We start from the raw sequence: 20,053 nt of genomic DNA on the forward strand, positions 1-20,053 counted from the left end.
ATCTCTGTTTCGGCCCATTTAAAATATTTGAAGAAATAGATGTCCAAGTTTGCAACATCAAAATGATTCCTGTATCCTACCACTTACTTCTTTCGACAGGACACATTATCTCCATGGTAGTATTGGAATTCTTATCAACATTTAGTATTTAAAGATACCATGTATTTTCTCAAGGCATGTGATTTCCAATATTTTTTTTTTTTTTTTTTTTTTGCATTGTTCTGAAAAGCGTGTGTCACAGGGAGCGATGATTTCTGCTCTCTATGCACTCTTTTGGCAAAACCACATACCCTGAAGACCAGAGATATGTGGTTTGCTAAATTATTTGATCCTAAATCAGAAATTGTTAAAATTTAAATCTATATTATTTGAAAGCCAGTACCCAAATTTTGACAGCTGAGAAACCATGCATACATATATATGAAAAGTTACAAAACCTGAAATTGGCAAAATTTTGAGATACTTGGTTCTGCCAAATCTAGGCCATACAAATGTATTACTTAACTACATACACATGGATGTCATCTAGAGCTCCTTTTCATATCTTAAAATTAAATGATTATTCAGGTGTTTTTTTTTATTTTTTAACTGATGTCAAGTTGTTTAATGCAACTGTTCTGGGAATTTCACAGTTTTATACCTGAATATTACTGCCTTTCTGTACTTATTAATAAATTGTATTACCCCTGATATATGTTGAAAGACGTGAAATCATATCCAGACTCTCAAAGTGGTATATCGTCTGTAGGGATAGAAATACCTGTAGGTGTACCCCTTAGACACTTTTTCATTTTTGTTGCAGGCAGGGATATTTGCAGAACTCAGGCACCATGTCAAAATGGAGCAACTTGCATTGATCTAGGTTTTGATAGCCATCGGTGCATGTAAGTGCTATTGGCCTTTCTCTTACTTTCTTCAGTCTCTGCCACCTTACATTTTCCTGTTCCTTTACAATGACATTGCATGTCAACATAAAGTATATCCTCATATTTGTTATCTCATCAAAGTGGGAGATTATTTGTTCTTGGAAACCATGAGAGCAAAGATGCTCTCAATTATTATTATTATTATTATTTTTTTTTTTTTAGTTGCAAGATTCAGAAAATGCTTACTCTATGATTGTCTCGTGTGCTCAGCGGAAGCAAAACATATCCATCATTAATTACCTATGTAAGGTAGTTTTACTGGGCAATTGTAACTCTGGTATTTTGATTGGCCTGAAAATCACCAGTTTCCAGTGGGCAATATTAGTGGGTATTTTTCGTCTTCCAGGTTTCACCATAAACTTTACATGTAAACATGCCGGTCAATCACCAAGTAAAAAATTAATATGCACAGACAGCTGGCATCCGGGTACTTAAGCTCCTGGTGATGAAAATTTGCTGTTGATGAGAGTTTCTCGCGGAGAGGTTTCGCGACGAAGGGCAAATTCCCATACGTTAGCACGATTAGAGGACGATTGCTGCACCATGTGTAGGCGTGTGTCTGACTGTGTGCGCTGGCTGTTTCGCACACAGCATACCTCAGTTTTGCGACAGAGGGCAAATTCCCATACGTTAGAATGTAAAAATAGAGGATGATCACTGCAACTGTGTATTAAAGCTGCGTTTGCCGCGTACCTGAATTGTGCAGAGGGATTGTGTGCATGCGTGTGTTTAGTTGAGCGCAGTGGTGTCGAGTTCGACCTGGCAATGAGTGGAAATTTGTTACCGTAAATCGGGAAGTTTACATTGTAATGGTTTAAAGTTACTGCTCAAAATGCCTAGAATGGGTAATAGTGATGTTATGGACTGTGTACTTTTGGGGGGATACAACATTAATTGCCCTCACTGGAATTGCATTGCCCTCGTCGAATACAGTTCTAGTTTGGGCAATAAATGTCATATCCCCCTCAAGGCCAGTCCATATTATATAATCATTTCCCTCACAAATCATTTAATGTCCTCTGATTGGTCGAGGGCATTGAAAGTGACAAAGCATTGTACTAGGTGTTAAAAAAAAAACATTTCCCACTTTTGATCCTTAACCCACTGAGGACGAGTCCCGAATATACTCGGGCAGGGGTCTATGGGAAATGCATGTTGTAGCAAAATCAAACCGTCCTCATGCACGGGTTGATATTTTGAACACTATGACCCGAATTCACGAAGGTGGTACAAATGAAACCATGGTTTAAACCATGGACAAAAACCATGGAATGCCAAGTGTCGCATGCGATATTTCGCTACAAAATCAGTCATTTCGTCGATGAAATTATTATTTTGTAAAGAAATGACAACATTATGTAACTAAATGATAATTTCGTTAACGAAACAGTCATTTGTCGACGAAATGACCAATTTCGTAACGAAATATTCTGTTTGACACTTGGCGCTCCATGGTTTTTGTCCATGGTTTAGACCATGGTTTTGTTTGTACCACCTTCGTGAATTCGGGCCTATACGTCAGATAACACTGTCATTGATATGAGTAATAGATGAATAGTGTATGATTTAGTTGGTGGTGGTTTGAATATTAAAGCTTGAATCAGTTTCATTAAATCTGTGATTAAAATATAATTCAAAGTTAAGTTCCAGATTTTGTACAAAATTGAACTGTACATGGAAACCAATGATGTGTATTTGAGTGTGTGCTTACAATGACCCTGAGCAATAGACATGAATACCAAGAATACCACCTTTTCAGAGTTCTGCTGACTAGGCTTCTGGTCTCTTTCTCAAAGGCACATGAATGCTTTGCTAATGATTCATGATGGATTGCCTTGGGCACTGCTAGTCTGAAATCATGGTAAAGGGTAAAATGCATGCATATGTTTTCATGTTCTTGCATACACTACATTTCAAGATGAATAAAGACTAGCTGTGATACTGGAATTTCTTATGAATATGTGATAGAACATTCAAACCCTGACCATTGTTCAAAACCATTGTCTGGGTGTTAACCACACACTCCCATACACACCAATTGACCCTTGTGCAAAGTTTTGTACAGGAAGACAGAAAAATAGAGCAAAATCTGAAACCTAACTTAAAAATAAATCTTGAATTTAATGTATCTGATTGAAGCTTTCATTTTGAAAATTACCTCCAACAAAATTGCACACTATTCAGCTATTGCCCATATCAATGTCAGTGTTATCTGATATATAGTATTTTAACTATTAAAGGTAGGGGATACCTTTTACAGACCTCCCACAATGCAGCAAAACATTAAATATGAACCTCAGGGGACTTGTTTAGGCCACTGCTGAGAAATTTGGAAGTCAACAGTTATCTACAATTTGAATAATGCACAAAACTCAACTGCTCAGTAGTTCTGTGTGTCAGCCACACTTAAGCCTTTTTGTTGCAGTCTTCTGTATTTTCTTATCTATAAACAAATCTAAAAGTATAAGAGCTGATGTAATAACATATAGAGTGTGTGGCAAGAATGTATATAGAAATGTGTGTAAGTTTTGATGAACTTTCTTCACAAAATATACATGATGAACACACATGCAGTGCATGGATCTGCAAAGGTAGACTAGTAATGTACTGGAATTTACGGTGAGCCCCGAAAAAAATTCAATTCAAAATCTAACGGTCAATAAAAATGTACTAAATGTTACCTTCCACTTTCAATACTTTATGGGAGTTTCTAAAATGATACTCTCTTCAACATACCATTGTATTTATACAACTCTTCATTTAAGGCATGCAAATGGGATTCCCAAGAACCACTGCACTGCCATTGGATGATCGTATTAAAAACTCATAGATGCTAGACAGGCACTGTACTTGCAATATTGAGGTGTACTGCAGTAACTTTCCACAGCTTTAAGCTACAATTTGTACATGTATGACCACCAAATTCACACCACAAGTGTGTCACATAAAGATGTTTTGTAAGTTCTAGCACTTTCTATCCCCCCACTCTCACTTTGCTAGTCAAAATTGCATTTTGTTAAGCATTGATCACATGTATCAATTTTGTTGCAGGTGTTTGGACCTATACACTGGGCCAAATTGTGAAGAGGGTAAGTGGTGTAAGTGTTACGGCAAATGACAAACTTGTTTCATCTTTGTTGTTTAACTAGTTTCTAGGAAGCACTATAAGTAGAGTATTGTATGCTTCAGTGGCAAGGGTAAATTAAATCTAAATTTCAATTTTCTAAATTGTAATTACAAAACAATGTACTGTAAAAGTGGTTTCTTTCGCGTACAGATACTTTCGCGGTTTCCATCGGTGCCAACTTTTTTGCATGTGTTTAAATTGTGTTTAAATTCACGGTAGGCAAAATCTGTGAAGTCACATTTGGCAAAAACGGTTTATTTTGCACATGAAAACCCAAACTTTAATCCAATTATTCCTTTATTTATTAAATAGAAATTAAAATTAAATGCAGGCTTACCTGAAATCCTGTCTCTCGAGTACTTTATAACATGCTTGTACCTACATTGCGCAGTATCGCTGTGTGTGTTAACCATCAATACACTCAATGCATGGATCTTTGTGTGTGCATGTGCGCAATAGCGTTGTATATGTAACAAGCAGCGAGTTCAAAACATTTTCGCGTGATATTAAATTCGCAGTTCAACCTCAAAGTGCGAAAAGTGCAAAAATAAAACCACCGCAAAAGAAACAACTTTTACAGTAGGGCTATTGATGAATGACATCAGCATAAAAGTGATGCCCTTTTCGGGGTTTACTGAGGGACAGTTTATTATGACGAAATTTAGTGCCACTAGTGGGGCTTTCTGCTGATTTCATATGCAATGGATTTCAATTCATTAGATTTACTTGATTTTATTAGGCTTTTGGTAAATGTGAGTCATGATTTCAGAGATAAACATTCAGTTTGCAAATTATGCAATAATGCCACATAGCAACATTTGATGTAATTACATTTCTCCATCAAATTATTGATAAGTGTCAGGGGAGCTTAATCAGATGTTATTCATATTGTAATTTCAACAGACCTCTTTCTGTCTTCATTATTAGTACACAGCAGTATTAGTACAAAATGCATTAGTATTTAGTATAATTAGTGTTGGTATTCATTCAGCATTTGAAAGGCATTACAAGTGAATGATCACACAACAGCTACAAACAAACAAAACAAGCGTGATACAAGGGTACAAGATGTCAGGGAGCTTCCCTAAGTTGCTGGGTTGGAAAAAAACCCCCATCAAAATCACTATGGCCCGAATTCATGAAGGTGGTACAAATGAAACCATGGTTTAAACCATGGGTGAAAAACCATGGAGCGCCAAGTGTCGCGTGAACTAATCATTTCATAGACGAAATCAGTCTTTTCGTCTATGAAATGATTATTTTGTAACGAAATGAACATTTCGTCCACAAAATGATAACTTTGTTAACGAAACAGTCATTTTGTCAAAAAAATGACCAATTTCCTAATGAAATATTCTATGCGACACATGGCACTCCGTGGTTTTTGTCCATGATTTAAACCATGGTTTCATTTGTACCACCTTCGTGAATTCAGGCCTATGGGTCTCTCCAACCAACTCCACTCGTTGAAGACTAGTCCCAAGTATAATCGGGGAGATGTCTATGGGAGATGTGTGTTATAGCAAAATCAGCTTGTCCTCAATGATTTAAGGAAGCACATTAGGGAATATCTGATATTTACAAATTAGCTGATATTTACAAATTATTCTGCTCACATAGTGCTTGCATTCATCTACTATGTTGCATAGAAACCATAATCCCATTCCATACCATGTTTCTCTACAGCTCTGCTGCTTGTACTCAATGTTGTGAGTAAGACAGACACAACAGCAACCCTTGCCTGGAAATACCCTGAGGATCTTGGCAATATTGATGCATTCTTCTTTGAGATAAGGGTGTCTGGTGAAGAAGAACAATGGATTAGCACCCAACTCATCAGTGGAGTGGTCCATCAATTCACAATCACAGATCTGCAACCAGATACCTTTTACTTCATTCGTCTCCTGGCTGTCTTCTCAGGCTTACTTGACCCCTCAGTCATTTCATTTCAGGTTGCTTTTCAAACAATGGAAGGTAAGAAATGTGAAATGCAGCTGATGATTGATATCTAATCTTTTTTGTCATTTGGAAATTTGTATTCCTATCGATCTTTCTAATTGCTAACCATGCACTATGAAAAGTTATTTAATTTGGATGAAATTTTCATGAAACAATAGAAATGGACCAACAAAGAACTCTAAAAATGTTTGGTGGTGATCTATTTAAGTGATTTTTTTTTTTTTTTTTATCAGGACAGGATATGGGCATTGCAAAGAAAATCTAATAAGGTGAACCATTCTAAATCATTGTTTGTCAATGAATGCAGAATGTCATGGCTAAATTAGTTCAAAATATGTTCTTGTATGAATCTCTGTAGTACAGTGTCAGTATTCCTTAACATAACTCATTAGAGAAAAGAAGGATGATAGATCATGAAAGGCCTACAATGCATGTACTACCAAATTTGATCAAGACTATATTATACTGGTACTAGACTGGACTTGGCGGTTAACCCTAAAAGGGCCGGGGGGGCGGAATCCGCCCCCCTCGACGTTTCGCGCTATAATTCTGTAACGCGAGAAGGCCTCATCGCGAGGCTTCTTGACTTTGTTTGTTCAAGTCTCGCGCAACTTTTGAGACCAAATTTGCAACGTCCGCGCATACTTTTGCGAAGCCACGCCCATTTTTGTATTGAATGTCGCCCCAAAACGGGCACAATTTTGTGATTTTGTGTACATTTCCTATGGTGCTCTGTCATGAAAGTCATAAAAACCTGATTATTTTTACAATTAATCACTTTCATTGATTAATTTTGTGCTAATTATGGTAGAAAAGTGGTCAGTGACAATTTCCAATGAAAAAACAAAGAAAAAACAAAGAAATACGTAAGAAATTCTGAAAACAATAAAATACATAAGAATTGAAATGAGTTTAGGAAGTTTTTGTGATGTACAATTGTTGAATATGCTAAAACAGAGGTACAGATCAAAAATTAGACTCTCAATGCTTTTAATTAGGCTAAAATATGATCTTGAGCTTAATTTGCATAATTAATTGATTAAAATTAGAAATTGATTGTTTCAGAAAATATTATGACACAATCTTGTAGATTATGACGTGGGTCTCACGCATGCAAAATTTCATCGGGATCGTACCACCGATGGCCGAGATCTCAGGGGGGGGGGGGGAATGTTCAAATGCCACATTTTTTTCTCGGTATTCTTAAAATGGCTCAGTATATTGTTATGAAAATGAGTGTTACAAGCTAATAATTATTTATCAGTGAAAAATTGAGCGAAGAAAATGGGATTCCATCGAGATTCGAACCCGAGACCTCCAGATGCTGGCCTGGTTCTCTAACGACTGAGCTATAGAAAGCCCTAGTTCAGTGTTCGTCCCAGAAACCCTAAATTCTTGATGCTCGAATGGTCAGAAGCTATAGCAGTGTGTTTGTGTGTGACACACGTACACACTTGAACCTGGCATAAACGCGATGGATAATTCAACTTGGGAATAGATGCGAGGGATCACCAAAGTGATGCAGCTTTTAAAGTTAATAATTAGTCAAAGAATTGTGGGCCATATGGTCAAAGGGGTTCCATGACATATGCTCCTGCAACAAATGCTCCCATGAAATATCTGAATGCCAAGTCAAACATAAATTCTACCCACAAATATAACCCTAACCCTAACCCTAATCCTAATCCTCACATCAAACTAAACCTAAAACCCTGTCACAACCCTAATCTTAACCTTAAGTCGTTGGAGATAATAAGACTGGGGCAATTGTCGCAGAAGCAAATGTCATTTCATAGGTTAAAGGGCAAGGATCAAAGGTCCAGTGAAAATGCCCAAATCCCCAAATACCTGCTTTCTTAAACAATTTAGCGAACCATTCAAATGAAATCTACATCAAGGAAAGTAAATGCTCAACACATGACAATCATGTCATTTTACTTTATTGCCAATTATGTGAAAGTTTCATTTCATATTGTCAAGATGTACTGTAGATGCATTGAGAGGACCATGTAATATGGTGGAGAAATACATGATATAGACACTCACCAGTCGCCATAGCAACATTTCTAGTTGATCCATATGCTTTGACCAAAAATTAAATGATTTAAAACAGCCCTATTGAAGACAGCAAGGTCCTATGTATAACAACTGGAGTACTGTAAAACACAATGTGTGACCCGCAACAACGGTTTCAGGCAAAAGTCGCAAGAATAAAATCCCTCCTAGGCAGGGTACAAAGATTTTGACCATTATTTTTATTGATTTTTTTTTTTTTCAGAAATAGAATCTTTGATATGTTTACTACATCTACACTAAATTTCATAGTACTAAGTTTTTCATATTGAAAGTGGAATTTGAAACACCCTATGTTGGATTGCACTCATCAGTTTCGATCTCCTTTCGAACGCCGCGCCAATATGCCCAGTGTTGCTACAGCGCAGAGTCTTGCATGTGCTTGGCTAGTGCGTTGCACACAGTGACATATTTCGGCTTTCAGAGACACGTCTCGCAGCATTTCGGGAATGTTTTGTCCACGTGTGCATGCCCCATTGTTGTTACTACAATAGATACACTCGCTCTTTGTTTAGCTTTTAATTCTCTCTGAGCTTTTCTACCGCTATATTCGACAATGGCCACAATACCACTGCACAATGCAACACACACATGGCTTGAAAAAAAAAATACAAAAACAGGAAACTTGACCCTTATCAGCCCTAGTAATTTTTCTGCCTTCGAAAGAGTCCCCAGTGATGAAATACAAATCAACCACAATTTGTAAAGATGTACAGCATGTGGACACGAATGCGCCACCCGCTCTTGTTACATGTACACACAGGCATGGTGTGTGGATGCTATTGGGTAATGCGTGCACCGTACACATGTACACCGTGCGAGCAGGTTTCCAGCTTTAGTGCAATTATCGTATCCGCCATCTTAAAGACGTACTGGCAAACAAACCCGACCGAAATACATTGTGTATTTCTGCTCCGTACGCCGGGTTCCGAGGAGGATGCCTGGGAAATTTGACTTTCTCAGTGAGCCAGTCAGAAGAGGCTGTGGTTGCTAGAGGCGGAGCTTAATCTCGATTGGCACCATCGTACAGATGGGTGATTCTCACCTCACATCGCCGCTCGGACATTGTCTTTGAGCAAGAGGTGACTCTTCAAAGCCTGTTTTCTTGCAATTTTGTTGAGCTAACAAATTAAAAAGTGCATCGTATTTTGCTTTATATGCTCACTTATGGTGCCGGAGAATACAAGTGCTTTATATCACTGCAAAGCTTAGGAAATGGGCAATGTGATTCTATGAAAAAAAATCCGGACTTTTGAGACTGTTGTTGCCGGTCACATATTTTTGCGGCATGAAATTTCCATGAATGGGAGCTGACAGCCTTATTCGCAGCGTGTAATTTTCGCAAGTTGCGTCTAACAATCAGTGCATATAGTGTAGACAAGCTTCAGCATGCATTTCAATTTTCCATGACTGGCTGTGGTCCTCACTGTTGATTGACAGATGTGCCCTCATTGCTTGGCCAGTAGTTGTGAATGACATGGCTTTTGTGCTTTTCAAATGGACGCACCCTCAAATTACCAGGTTTGGCGCACTGAAGACCGAGTCATGTACTCGCACACAAAATAACGTGTGGGAAGCCGCTAAAGACACCCCTTTTTCTAACACTAGTTAAGACAGAAATCCTGCTTCAATTTAATCTTAATGAAATTTTATGAGTGTGAATTCATATAGTTTTAATGCCTTGTGTGAATTTTTTTATAAGTAATGGTTCAAGGAAATGTGTTGTTGCTAAGGAGTTTATGTGCGCAATATTTTCTGTCCGGTATGGTAGACAGTCTTGGAGCTTAAAAGAAACCTAGAGCAAACTTTTCTCTGTGGTTTGTTGTCACAAATTTGCTGTGTTTGCCACATTTGGAATTGAAATTGCTATGGATATAAAGTGCATCTTGTAATGGATTATACATCAAATTAAAGCTTAGAGAATAGACTAACTGAATATCTTGTTAACAGAAAATTCAAAGAACCCAACTTGTTGCTGCTTTTAATGTAATGGATCACAAATGGTACCCATTCATGCTACATGTTCATAATTAAACACCCATGGATATAATGTACACATCATGTAGTCTGATATCGTGTCAGTGAGGTACATTGTGCTGGATTGGGTGCCTGGTTCTTAGCTGGGATATGGATGGGTACTTCACTCTCTTCCAAGAACAGTCAGAGTTAGCACGGGTAAGGGAGAGTTGATGGATAGCAGGTTTTAAACACCGAATTTTAAATGTATGAATAACAGAAATTATGTGGATGTCTGTTGGATCTCCCTTAAGGTATTTTTAAATTTATGTGAGTGTCTGTTTTTTTTTCTTGTTTAATACATTATTTTTGTATCCGTGTATATCTGCATGTTTCTATGAAATATTTTATTGTATATACTATATGTGCGTTGTATGAAGCGAATAAAGAGTATGATAATAATTATGATAATAATAACTTATGTTACAGTACAGGTTATTGCAAGCATCAACTCAAACTGCTTTTGTTGTTCCCTATCTTTCACCTCACTTGTGAAACTAGAGAAGCACTCTGAGAACGCAGACCTCCACCAAGCAGCTCATTTCAACCACTGATCTTTTTCTTCCGTAGAGATCAGTGATTATCTACCCATGTATGCTGAAAATTGCCTGATTTCCAAAAATAGAATCCTTTTGTTATGTCATCAATGCCAGCTGCATGGCGCACCTTGCCCTGGACTAGAAACTAGAGCAGGCACTCAAGTGCGTGTATGAAAACATAAAAAATATGCAGCTTGAACTCCAAAGTTCATTGACCCTACCGGCAAAAATATCGAAAATCCTTTATAAAATCCATTAAGATGCCAAGATTACTTCCAAAATTTAATCATCTGTTCCTTGTGTCATTCTCAGCCTTTCCTGAAAGTTTCATCCAAATCCATTTGCAACTTTTTGAGTTATTTTGCACATGGACAAACAAACCAACAGTAATGAAAACATAACCTCTTCCCTTGGCGGAGGTAATTACATGTGATACCAGATAATGTGTGACAAATCACATAATGACAAGAAAAGAGATGGTGATGATGATGATATTGATTTATAGTTTATAAACACATGGTATTTTTTCTCTGTACCAATATCGAAAAGAGATACTTATGTGACTATTGAATGCATTTCCATTTCTTATTACAACAGTTGAAGCTACATGCAATCAAAATGAATATTGTGGCATTCAGAAAGCATTTACTTTTGAAATTGAATTGAATTGAATTGAATAACTGAAACTGCACCGGTCTTACACTCGAGACACAGTAAACAGTTCCAGCATATTTATTTTCATATTTCACATGAGATATACATTTCATCAAAATACACTAAAAAGAATACAAACCAAGCAAGATACAAAATATGTTATAAATCGGGGCATGGACAGAAAGTGTGTCAGCGTATGTAATGTACATAAAACAATTCTCTATAACTTGTGAAATATGATGGAACCGCAAAAGAAAAGCTTGTAAACGCAGGTTCCAAGAAAATATACCAGTGTAAATTTGATATGCATTCAATGGAGATAGGACACAAAGTAATAATGACGAAACTATATAAAAACTAAATTATCATGGTACAAAGGAAAAAAAAATAAAAGAGATGAAAAAGAAAAGGAAAAAAAAAACAAGAACCCAAGGAATAACAACAGGGTAAAAAGTTAATATAGCATATAGATACACAAGTATATACACACACATATCTAGAATCAAATTCATAACGAGTTCAATATGTTACTACAATGGTACGGATGCAGTGATTATATAATGGGAGCATAAACCAGAAGCAAACAATCATAAACTGCAGGTTGATTCATCATACATTAAATAAGGATACTGCAGATAACATATCAAAGAAAAATTCTAATCAGACAGGTTATATTCATTTATTAACTTTGATTTCAATTTTTATTTGAATATCAACATACTAGAGCAATTGATTAAATCGGTGGGAAGATCATTCCAGAATTTAGGTCCGGTAAAAACAATTGTTTTTTGAGCAAGGAGTGTACGAGTACGTGGAAGGTGAAATGAATCTCTTTGTCTTGTTGGGTAAGCATGGACGGCATAGTTTTTCTGAAACATGTGGGTAAATACGTCAGGCAAGCCGTTGGCTGATAACTGAAACATAAATGTGCCTAAGTTATATAAAAACAAATCAGCAACATTAAGGAGTCTGTTTTCAAAGAAAAAATGATTCGTGTGACAATAAAAATCGGCTAGATTAACTGAACGAATAGCCCGTTTTTGTAGTTTGAAAATTTTATCAATGTGTAATTTGGCACAGTTGCCCCAGGCAAGTATACCGTAACTGAGATAGGGTAAAACAAGCGTTGAATATAAATTTTTTAAAATATACTTGGGAAAAAAACGATTTAGCTTATTTAAGATCCCAGTATTTCTCGAAAGCATCTTAGACAAATAATCTATATGATGTTTCCATGTTAATTCATGGTCAATATAAAGACCTAAAATTTGGACGATTCAACTAATATATAATGATATAGAGGAGACACTTAAGAGGGGACTGTGGCATGACTTGTGAAGATGACGTGGAAAGGGAGTGGAGGGAGGGAAAGAAATGAAGAACATGAGGAGAATAAAAACCTTCCAAGTTCACACTTTTTAAAACCACTTCTCTTGTCTATTTTTCATTATTGTTGCCATTACTCACTGTCCAACCATCCATGACATAAATGACAGAGATGTGTTGTGAAAAAGATGCATTGTACTAACACCAAAGTAAAGGATATTACCACAGACAAGACAAAGACCAACCAGTTAGAACCAGCCTTTAATTCCAAAAGCCAAAATGAGTCAGGTTCCAGACCAAGCTACAAGTAGGTATTTGAGCAATTTGGTTTTTGCACAAGTTGTCATCAGCCATTTCAGCAGCAGCATTGTGTGCATTTCAAGTTCAGCTCTAGTGCTTGTGTTAGTGCATGTGTTAGTGCTGTCTCAACACTAGCAGTATCAATAATCCCAAACTTGAAATCAGCCTGTGTTTGCAGGTTGACCCACAAAATTATGACATCAATATTTTTGGTAGCTGGGGTTGGGCCCCATATTGAATGTTGTCTTTGGAACCAAGCTTCACTGTTTGTGTTGGCAATTTACATGGTGCTGCCGTTTGTTATTTCAATATCGGTGTTGGTGTTCGCAATTACTTCTTACAAGTGAGACTCACTGTCACCATGGACCTAATAACATGGACTATTCACGGCAGTCTTTCTTTGATGTAATGATCGTCACCGACACATGATTATGTGCATCTTAATAAGTACATTCAGGTGTCTTGACAATAACGATTGTGTAATCATGTGTTGTCACTGACAAAAGAATCGTTCCCCTCATTTCAGTCTTGTTTCGCTGATGTGCCTTTTTCAGACGGAAATGTCTTTGAATAAATACAGATGATGAGGAGCGGCAAAACCTGAGATCATGACAAAGTTTGTGTCAAAAGATGGGCAATTGCTGATTCGCACATTTTCGCACACGCATAAGACCTTGCCTAATGGCAAGATGTACTGTATACGCCGTTATTTTCGCATACAGATATTTTCGCGAATGACCAGGTCATAGACATTTTCGCGGGATGTTGTTTTCGCGAATCGACGCCGACGCTTACGTTAATGCTCTATTAACAAAGCACATGGAGACAATTTCGCGTGTTGTTGAATTTGCGATCCAACTGCAGTTCGCGAAATTCGCGAAAATAACAGCGTATACAGTACCTGTTCTCTACCATTACCATCCCTTTTTGCTCTGGAATAAGCTGCGGAAAAGTGAAATATTGAGATCACAAATGACAATCATTCTGCCAAAATGTTAGCTTTCTTTTAAGATTTGCCTGCTTCTCCCAAGCGAAATTGTTTGTGGCATGATTTCCTAACATATACCACAACTGCACTTTCAATTTAACTTGATTTTTGTGAGTTATTTTCTTCTGCGCATATAGTTTTAGATATTTCGAATCTCCGTCTTGTTCTTCTCCTGGCTTGCTGGCTGTGACGATCATGGGATCAAAGCAATGAAGCATGCTAAAAATGTCTTTGTTGGGCTTTTGAGATGTACAGGTGCATGAATTAATTAACGATACAATGAATGTCCTTGTACATTCGGTCCATGCTTTCACCTCCATGGATTATGTTCATTAATACCTTCATACTCTATGCAAAGGCAATGGTCGCCAGAAAAATGTACATACACTTGTATTGAACAATCTAGACATGGTTACATACGATACAGATCTGAGCCTGGGAGCAAAAATTGAAATCATTGTATTTTGGATAAAGAATGAAATTTGAGGCATTTTAAACCATCTTGCCCTTAATGTGTCTAAAACTGATAATAGCAGTAATGCCTACTTAGCTTGATAAAAGGGCCAGCAATTTTATTATTGTGCAATTCCAGCTTGATAACACGGACCTCATAGTAATTTGTAAATAGACACTAGTACAGTGTAAGTGTTAGGGATTGATGATTGTGATGAGTATGGTTTGCATTGATCTGACTATCAGTTTTAGAGCATGATATAGGGCAGATGCCTGGGAGATATAGTATATATATAGTGCATGAGGCTGAATGCACTATAACAATATAAGCACCGACAAATTCTGAATTTGCCCCGAAGGCCAGTTATATTCAATGAGGCCGCAGGCCGAATTGAATATAATTGCCTGAGGGCAAATTCAGAATTTGGAGGTGCTTGGTACTTGTTATAGTGCAATAAGATGTCATGCACTATGTGTTATATAGAATAGCATACATACCCAGGCAAGATAAATTGAAAAAAATACGAAAGCCTAGATCATTTAAGACTCTACACGTGTCTAGACAAGCAATAATAGTAATACCAGTTTCTTTGAACCTGTGTAGACAAAATCCTGACGTGTTAGGGTCTACGTGGTTATATCTAACGATTTCTAGGCCCTACGATAGATTAGGTCTAGGAGCCCTGGCCTAACGTTATACTACTAGATCTAGGCCTACGTCACTTTAAATACGAGCGACAGAGCTAACGTTAGTTAACACTTGACCCTACAATACAATAGGTCTACCATCGATCTAACAGTAACACGTTAGACGCCCTAAATTTACTTACTGCACTGTGGGTCCAGGACCAGGACTAGATGATGTTTTGTAGGATTAGGGATCTAGGCCTACTGGATTTAAACACAAGGCTCGTGCCAGGCATCATTGAAGTCACCATTGCTGCACAAGTGGATTCCGATTTCCGAGAGTGTGTTGTAAATGTCGTAGTAAAAGTTCATAGCGTAGCGTGATCAAAGAGCGCTTAGCGTATACCGTACACACGCTACCCATTTCCACGGCGCACTTCCGCGTAGAATGTACGGAGAAAGCGGTTGACTTGCTCAATATCCGTCGGATTGATTCCTTTTCAGAACAGTAGGAGTCCAAAATTCGTAGGGCGTATTTGATGGCATCCTTTGTGTCCTTATTGTCTAAGATACTGTTTATATAGATCAGTCTCTGTAAAAGAAGCGAACCTGTTCATTTCAGCTTCCATGTTTAAATCTACCACTGATAGTCTAGTCCCACACAGATAAGTTGCTGGCATAGCCAGCGAGAATCGAGAATAACGATAATATCGGGCAAAGCGGTTGTGGCGCAATCGCGTCGATGAGGTGCGGGATTCAGTATTCGATGATTAAAATGATGGAGCAAAAACCGATATCAAATCGATAGAGGGTAATCGTCTGCAATCGTTATATTTTACGTGCACTATAACTTTTGTCATGCACTGCCGGCCTGTATCATAAGTATGTATGCTATTTTATATAACTATTTATAACACCAACACTGCCATTGAACGTGAAATCATACATCGTGTGCTGCATTATCTTCATCCTTTGTTTCAAGTGTAATGAGGCCACGAAAACAAAATGTGGTTGCATATAGTATTTCATTTGGCTTAAGTCAACCTCCTTGAGAATACTGTCGGCTGTCAAGAATTACTGAGTAGAGGGTAATTCATACATGTATATATCCCATCAGACCATGGCATTTAAAGAGTAGAGGCTGGATAAGGATTGCTTGGATTTCATTCACATGTACAGCTGTATACATCTGTTTTTACATCGTTTAGCTTCAGTGATGCCAGAAAAGGGTGCTGATGTCCAAGGTTCTGTATCTTACTCCACACTGATATGGATCCTGATCATCATTGCCATCATGGCCTTTATCCTCTTTCTGTTTGTGGTGATGATGGCATATCGGAGGCGGGACTCTGTCAGATTGCCCTTTAAAGGAGACAACAAAGGACGATTTGAAGCTTGCATCAAGGTGAGTAAAACTTGCTGCAGATTTCATTACTTTTTAGTTGTTGTATGTCATTTTCCTTCTCTTAACTGTGTTGATATGCCAGTGAAGTTAATTTGCTGTTCACATGTTTTGGTACTGATTTCACAATGTGTTTTGACTGCATGGGTATCAAAGGAAATATCTATCAGCAAGAAAAAAAAAAAGAGCATAATATTAATATCATGTAAGTTCTGTTTGTATTTCAGTATTTGATAATGTAGTTCAGAAATGTATAACATGTTATGTACAGTCAACTCTTAACCCATATCCACTGGTCGCGTAATGCAGTTCAAAGGCTGTTGCTGCCGGAGACTATTTCACGTAAATTCTCTAAACTATGCCGTCTCAAATTCAAGGTGATGTCACCGACACTTATGAAGAAAAAACTATGGAAAACTATATATTGATTGAAAGAGAAAGTAATGGCCTTTCATATAAGATGTAAAGCAGTGTCATGTCATGAATTGTGTGGTGTCATATGATTTTAGTATTTTCATATGATTTACATATTTATGAGTTATCAAATCGCTTATTCAAAAGAAACTGCTATTAAAGAATATTTATACCCTTCATACAGAAAAACAACTATCAATTTGAAATTGTCATAATGTAAGCTTTTCATTGGTATATAATTCATAGAGTATAATGCTTACAAATACAAGGAAATATCAAATAATAACTCAATGATCTGCGCTCTGCGAACCAGTGTCGTCTATAAACTCATAGATGTTATGGATGGAACTACAGTAAAGTAGACTTATACGTATGCACATAGGAGTGTTCAATCTCACATAGATGTAGACCTATTCTGTCAGCAGTCTGCTTTAAACCTCCAAAGCGAATACAAACCCAAATGAAAATATCAGTAACAGGAAGTGATGTATAGGACGGTGGGATATCAGGTCAGAGTTCACAGGCTATAATAAGCTATATAACTGATGTCATCATCCAAGCCATTTCTGCTACGGATTATCCCATAGATCAGCATTTGAAGAGCTCAGTTGCAAAAGGTACTACATCCATTTTCCATCAAAATCCACATTTTGGTCTCGATGTACTCATTTTTAGGACCTCTTTACACCTATACTAAGGAAAGGCTGGATTTCCAAACAGTGTTTAAAAATTACATTAAAAAATCAGTTCGGTTTCAAAAGGTACTACATCCATTTTAGTTGGGTTTCAAAAGGTACTACATCCACTCCAATGACATCATTGGAATGTTGACCAATCAGAGAGCAGCATTGACTTGACCCTCTACCATTGTCTACTGACATAATCTGTAAACAATAGAAGTTAGCTTTTAGCTTTTTGGATTTATCTTGAAAAACTCATCACATTTTCATCAAGCAATGAAGGAAAATGAAGGAGAACACATTGACAAAACAAACCATCCCAAGAAAAGGATCAGGAATTAAAAGCAAGAGCAAAGACAAGAGCAAAGGAGAAACGGCGGAGAGACTGGAGAAATTACACGACTTTCATGTAGTCCCATGTACTGCATTTACTGTTAGTTACCGGTACTGTGCGTTACTGCTAGGGTGTTGAGTTTGAGCCATAAATTGTCCCCAGAGTTAAGTTCAAACACTTTGTAGAGTTGGACTATGCCTTATATAAATGGCTTCACAGCTAATTAAAGTGTGTGACAACTAGTCTGAAAGCAAAGTTATTTCGTTAAATGTATACAATGGCATGAAATACAGCTGTACTGACATCCCTACCAACAGTGCTTTACCAATGGGTATGCTGTCTTATTCTATACATGCATAATGCAAAATACCAGGGCTGGAAAGTGCGTAGCGGCAAAAGGGTTTGAACACTAGATTCATATTCATTCTTGTAAATGACTTATACAATGTCACAAAGGTAATACCAAATGTGTGTTTGGCATAGGTGGCCATATTACTCATCGACGGTCTTGATTTTATCATCTAGCTTTTAGATTATCAGATTCATCTTACCTGACAAAGAACATACCAGAATGAAATTCATGTAATGAATTTAATTACAGCATTGAGGAAATACAGCACATTCAGATGCTGCTTTTCCACCTTTTCCCTTCGAAGTTCCGTTGAAAAAAATGAAGAAAAAAAAGATAATGAATACAGTATTCTTGAGACACGTTAAGGGAGAATTCACAGAGAGAAAAATAGCCAAAGAAATTAATACAAAGAAGAAAAAGAAAAGAAATCATGAGATAAAGCTCGTAAGAGAAAAACAAAAGGAGAAAAGGGAAGAGAGAAATCACCTGGTGAGATATTGTGACCCCATCCCATCTATAACTGCTTACGCATAATGGATCCCCCCCCCCCCCATGCTCGATGGATCCAGAACATTTGAAGCATGTGAAAATTGATTGAATGCTTATGACCAATGACAATTATTCATTAAAAATATTGGTCAGCAAGGGAGAAGTGGGGCATTAGCTGTGCACATTGGTTTGTTATTCTTGCTGCTAAATTGGGCAGGGCATTGTCAATTACCTAGGCCCCCTTCACCTCGTATCTCATTCCCATCAACACCATTACTGGGAAAAAAAAATCTGCGAAACATGTCATAACATCACACTGGATATATCTCTGGTATGTGAAATTTCTGTTTCAAAAGGTACTACATCCACAAAAACATCCAGTTTCGGTTTCAAAAGGTACTACATCCACAAAAATATAAAAATGATTAATTCATTAAAAATGAATGTATGGACCTGGATTTTCTCAGAGAGTGGTTTTGGTGTTGTATCATTTAGCAGTATAATGGGGGGAAATATCATTCCAGTCTGAGCTTGCTAAATGTGATAATCAAAAAATCATGTTTTTCTCGGAACTTGAAATTATGGATGTAGTACCTTTTGAAACCAAACTCTTCATTTGTGCAAACTACGGGATATCCCATAGATATTGGCAGATATGGGTTAATCATCCCAACATGAACTGTTTGCCACTAAACCTTGACAAGGTGATGTTGTCAATGTGTATATACTGTATACGCCATATTTCGCAAGTCTAAATTTTCGTGAATCGAGACTTCCCAACGATTTTGCTTGTTTTTAATTTCGCGAAAAAGCAGCTGACTTGCGAAATTCACGAAAATAAAAACGTTGCGAAATATTCAGCGTATGCAGTACTTTTCATGTTGTAGTTACTGTGAACAATGCAGGGTTACCCACAGAGACAAAGTGGTGTGTATACAAGTATATAATGTAGTAGTATACATGGCATGCAAATAGAGTCATATTTGGCACTGATATTTGCTGGCATGGGCAACCACTGAGATTCAAACAGAAGTCAAAACTTTTGTAAATCAGGAGTTTTTTATGAAATGGATTTTCCATGTTTATAACACTGAAAAAGAATGAACTTGTCTATATTTAAAAGCACATAATTACACATTATATTCCCAAATTGCACAGAAAAACAAAGATGGAAAAACTGCCATCAAAATTTGAAAAAGTCAAAGATCATTCCAAGAAAGTGAGCAGTTTGTGATCAAGAGAGAGAGAGAGAGAGAGAGAGAAAGAAAGGGGATGGTGGGAGAGAGTTTTGTGCTCATGGTACATGAAGAGTTCATACATAGTTTAATTTTCATAAGAGTTCTTTTTGGCAAATCTTCAGTGAAAAATTGTGTGTATTGATCATCGGCCAAAAG

At 37.2% G+C, this 20,053-nt stretch overlaps 1 protein-coding gene across 1 annotated transcript in view; it reads left to right on the forward strand.

The window, feature by feature from the left end:
• Positions 1-20,053, forward strand: part of LOC140236470 (uncharacterized) — a 180,883-nt gene that overhangs the window by 60,200 nt on the left and 100,630 nt on the right. The window contains exons 10-13 of the mRNA XM_072316394.1: positions 803-884; positions 3,978-4,015; positions 5,740-6,027; positions 16,197-16,393. Of these exons, the coding sequence (XP_072172495.1) occupies positions 803-884; positions 3,978-4,015; positions 5,740-6,027; positions 16,197-16,393 (605 nt within the window). The remainder of the gene's footprint in view (positions 1-802; positions 885-3,977; positions 4,016-5,739; positions 6,028-16,196; positions 16,394-20,053) is intronic.

The sequence above is a fragment of the Diadema setosum genome, chromosome 13 (genome assembly GCF_964275005.1).
Source record: "Diadema setosum chromosome 13, eeDiaSeto1, whole genome shotgun sequence".
In the NCBI taxonomy this organism is placed as follows: Eukaryota; Metazoa; Echinodermata; class Echinoidea; order Diadematoida; family Diadematidae; genus Diadema; species Diadema setosum.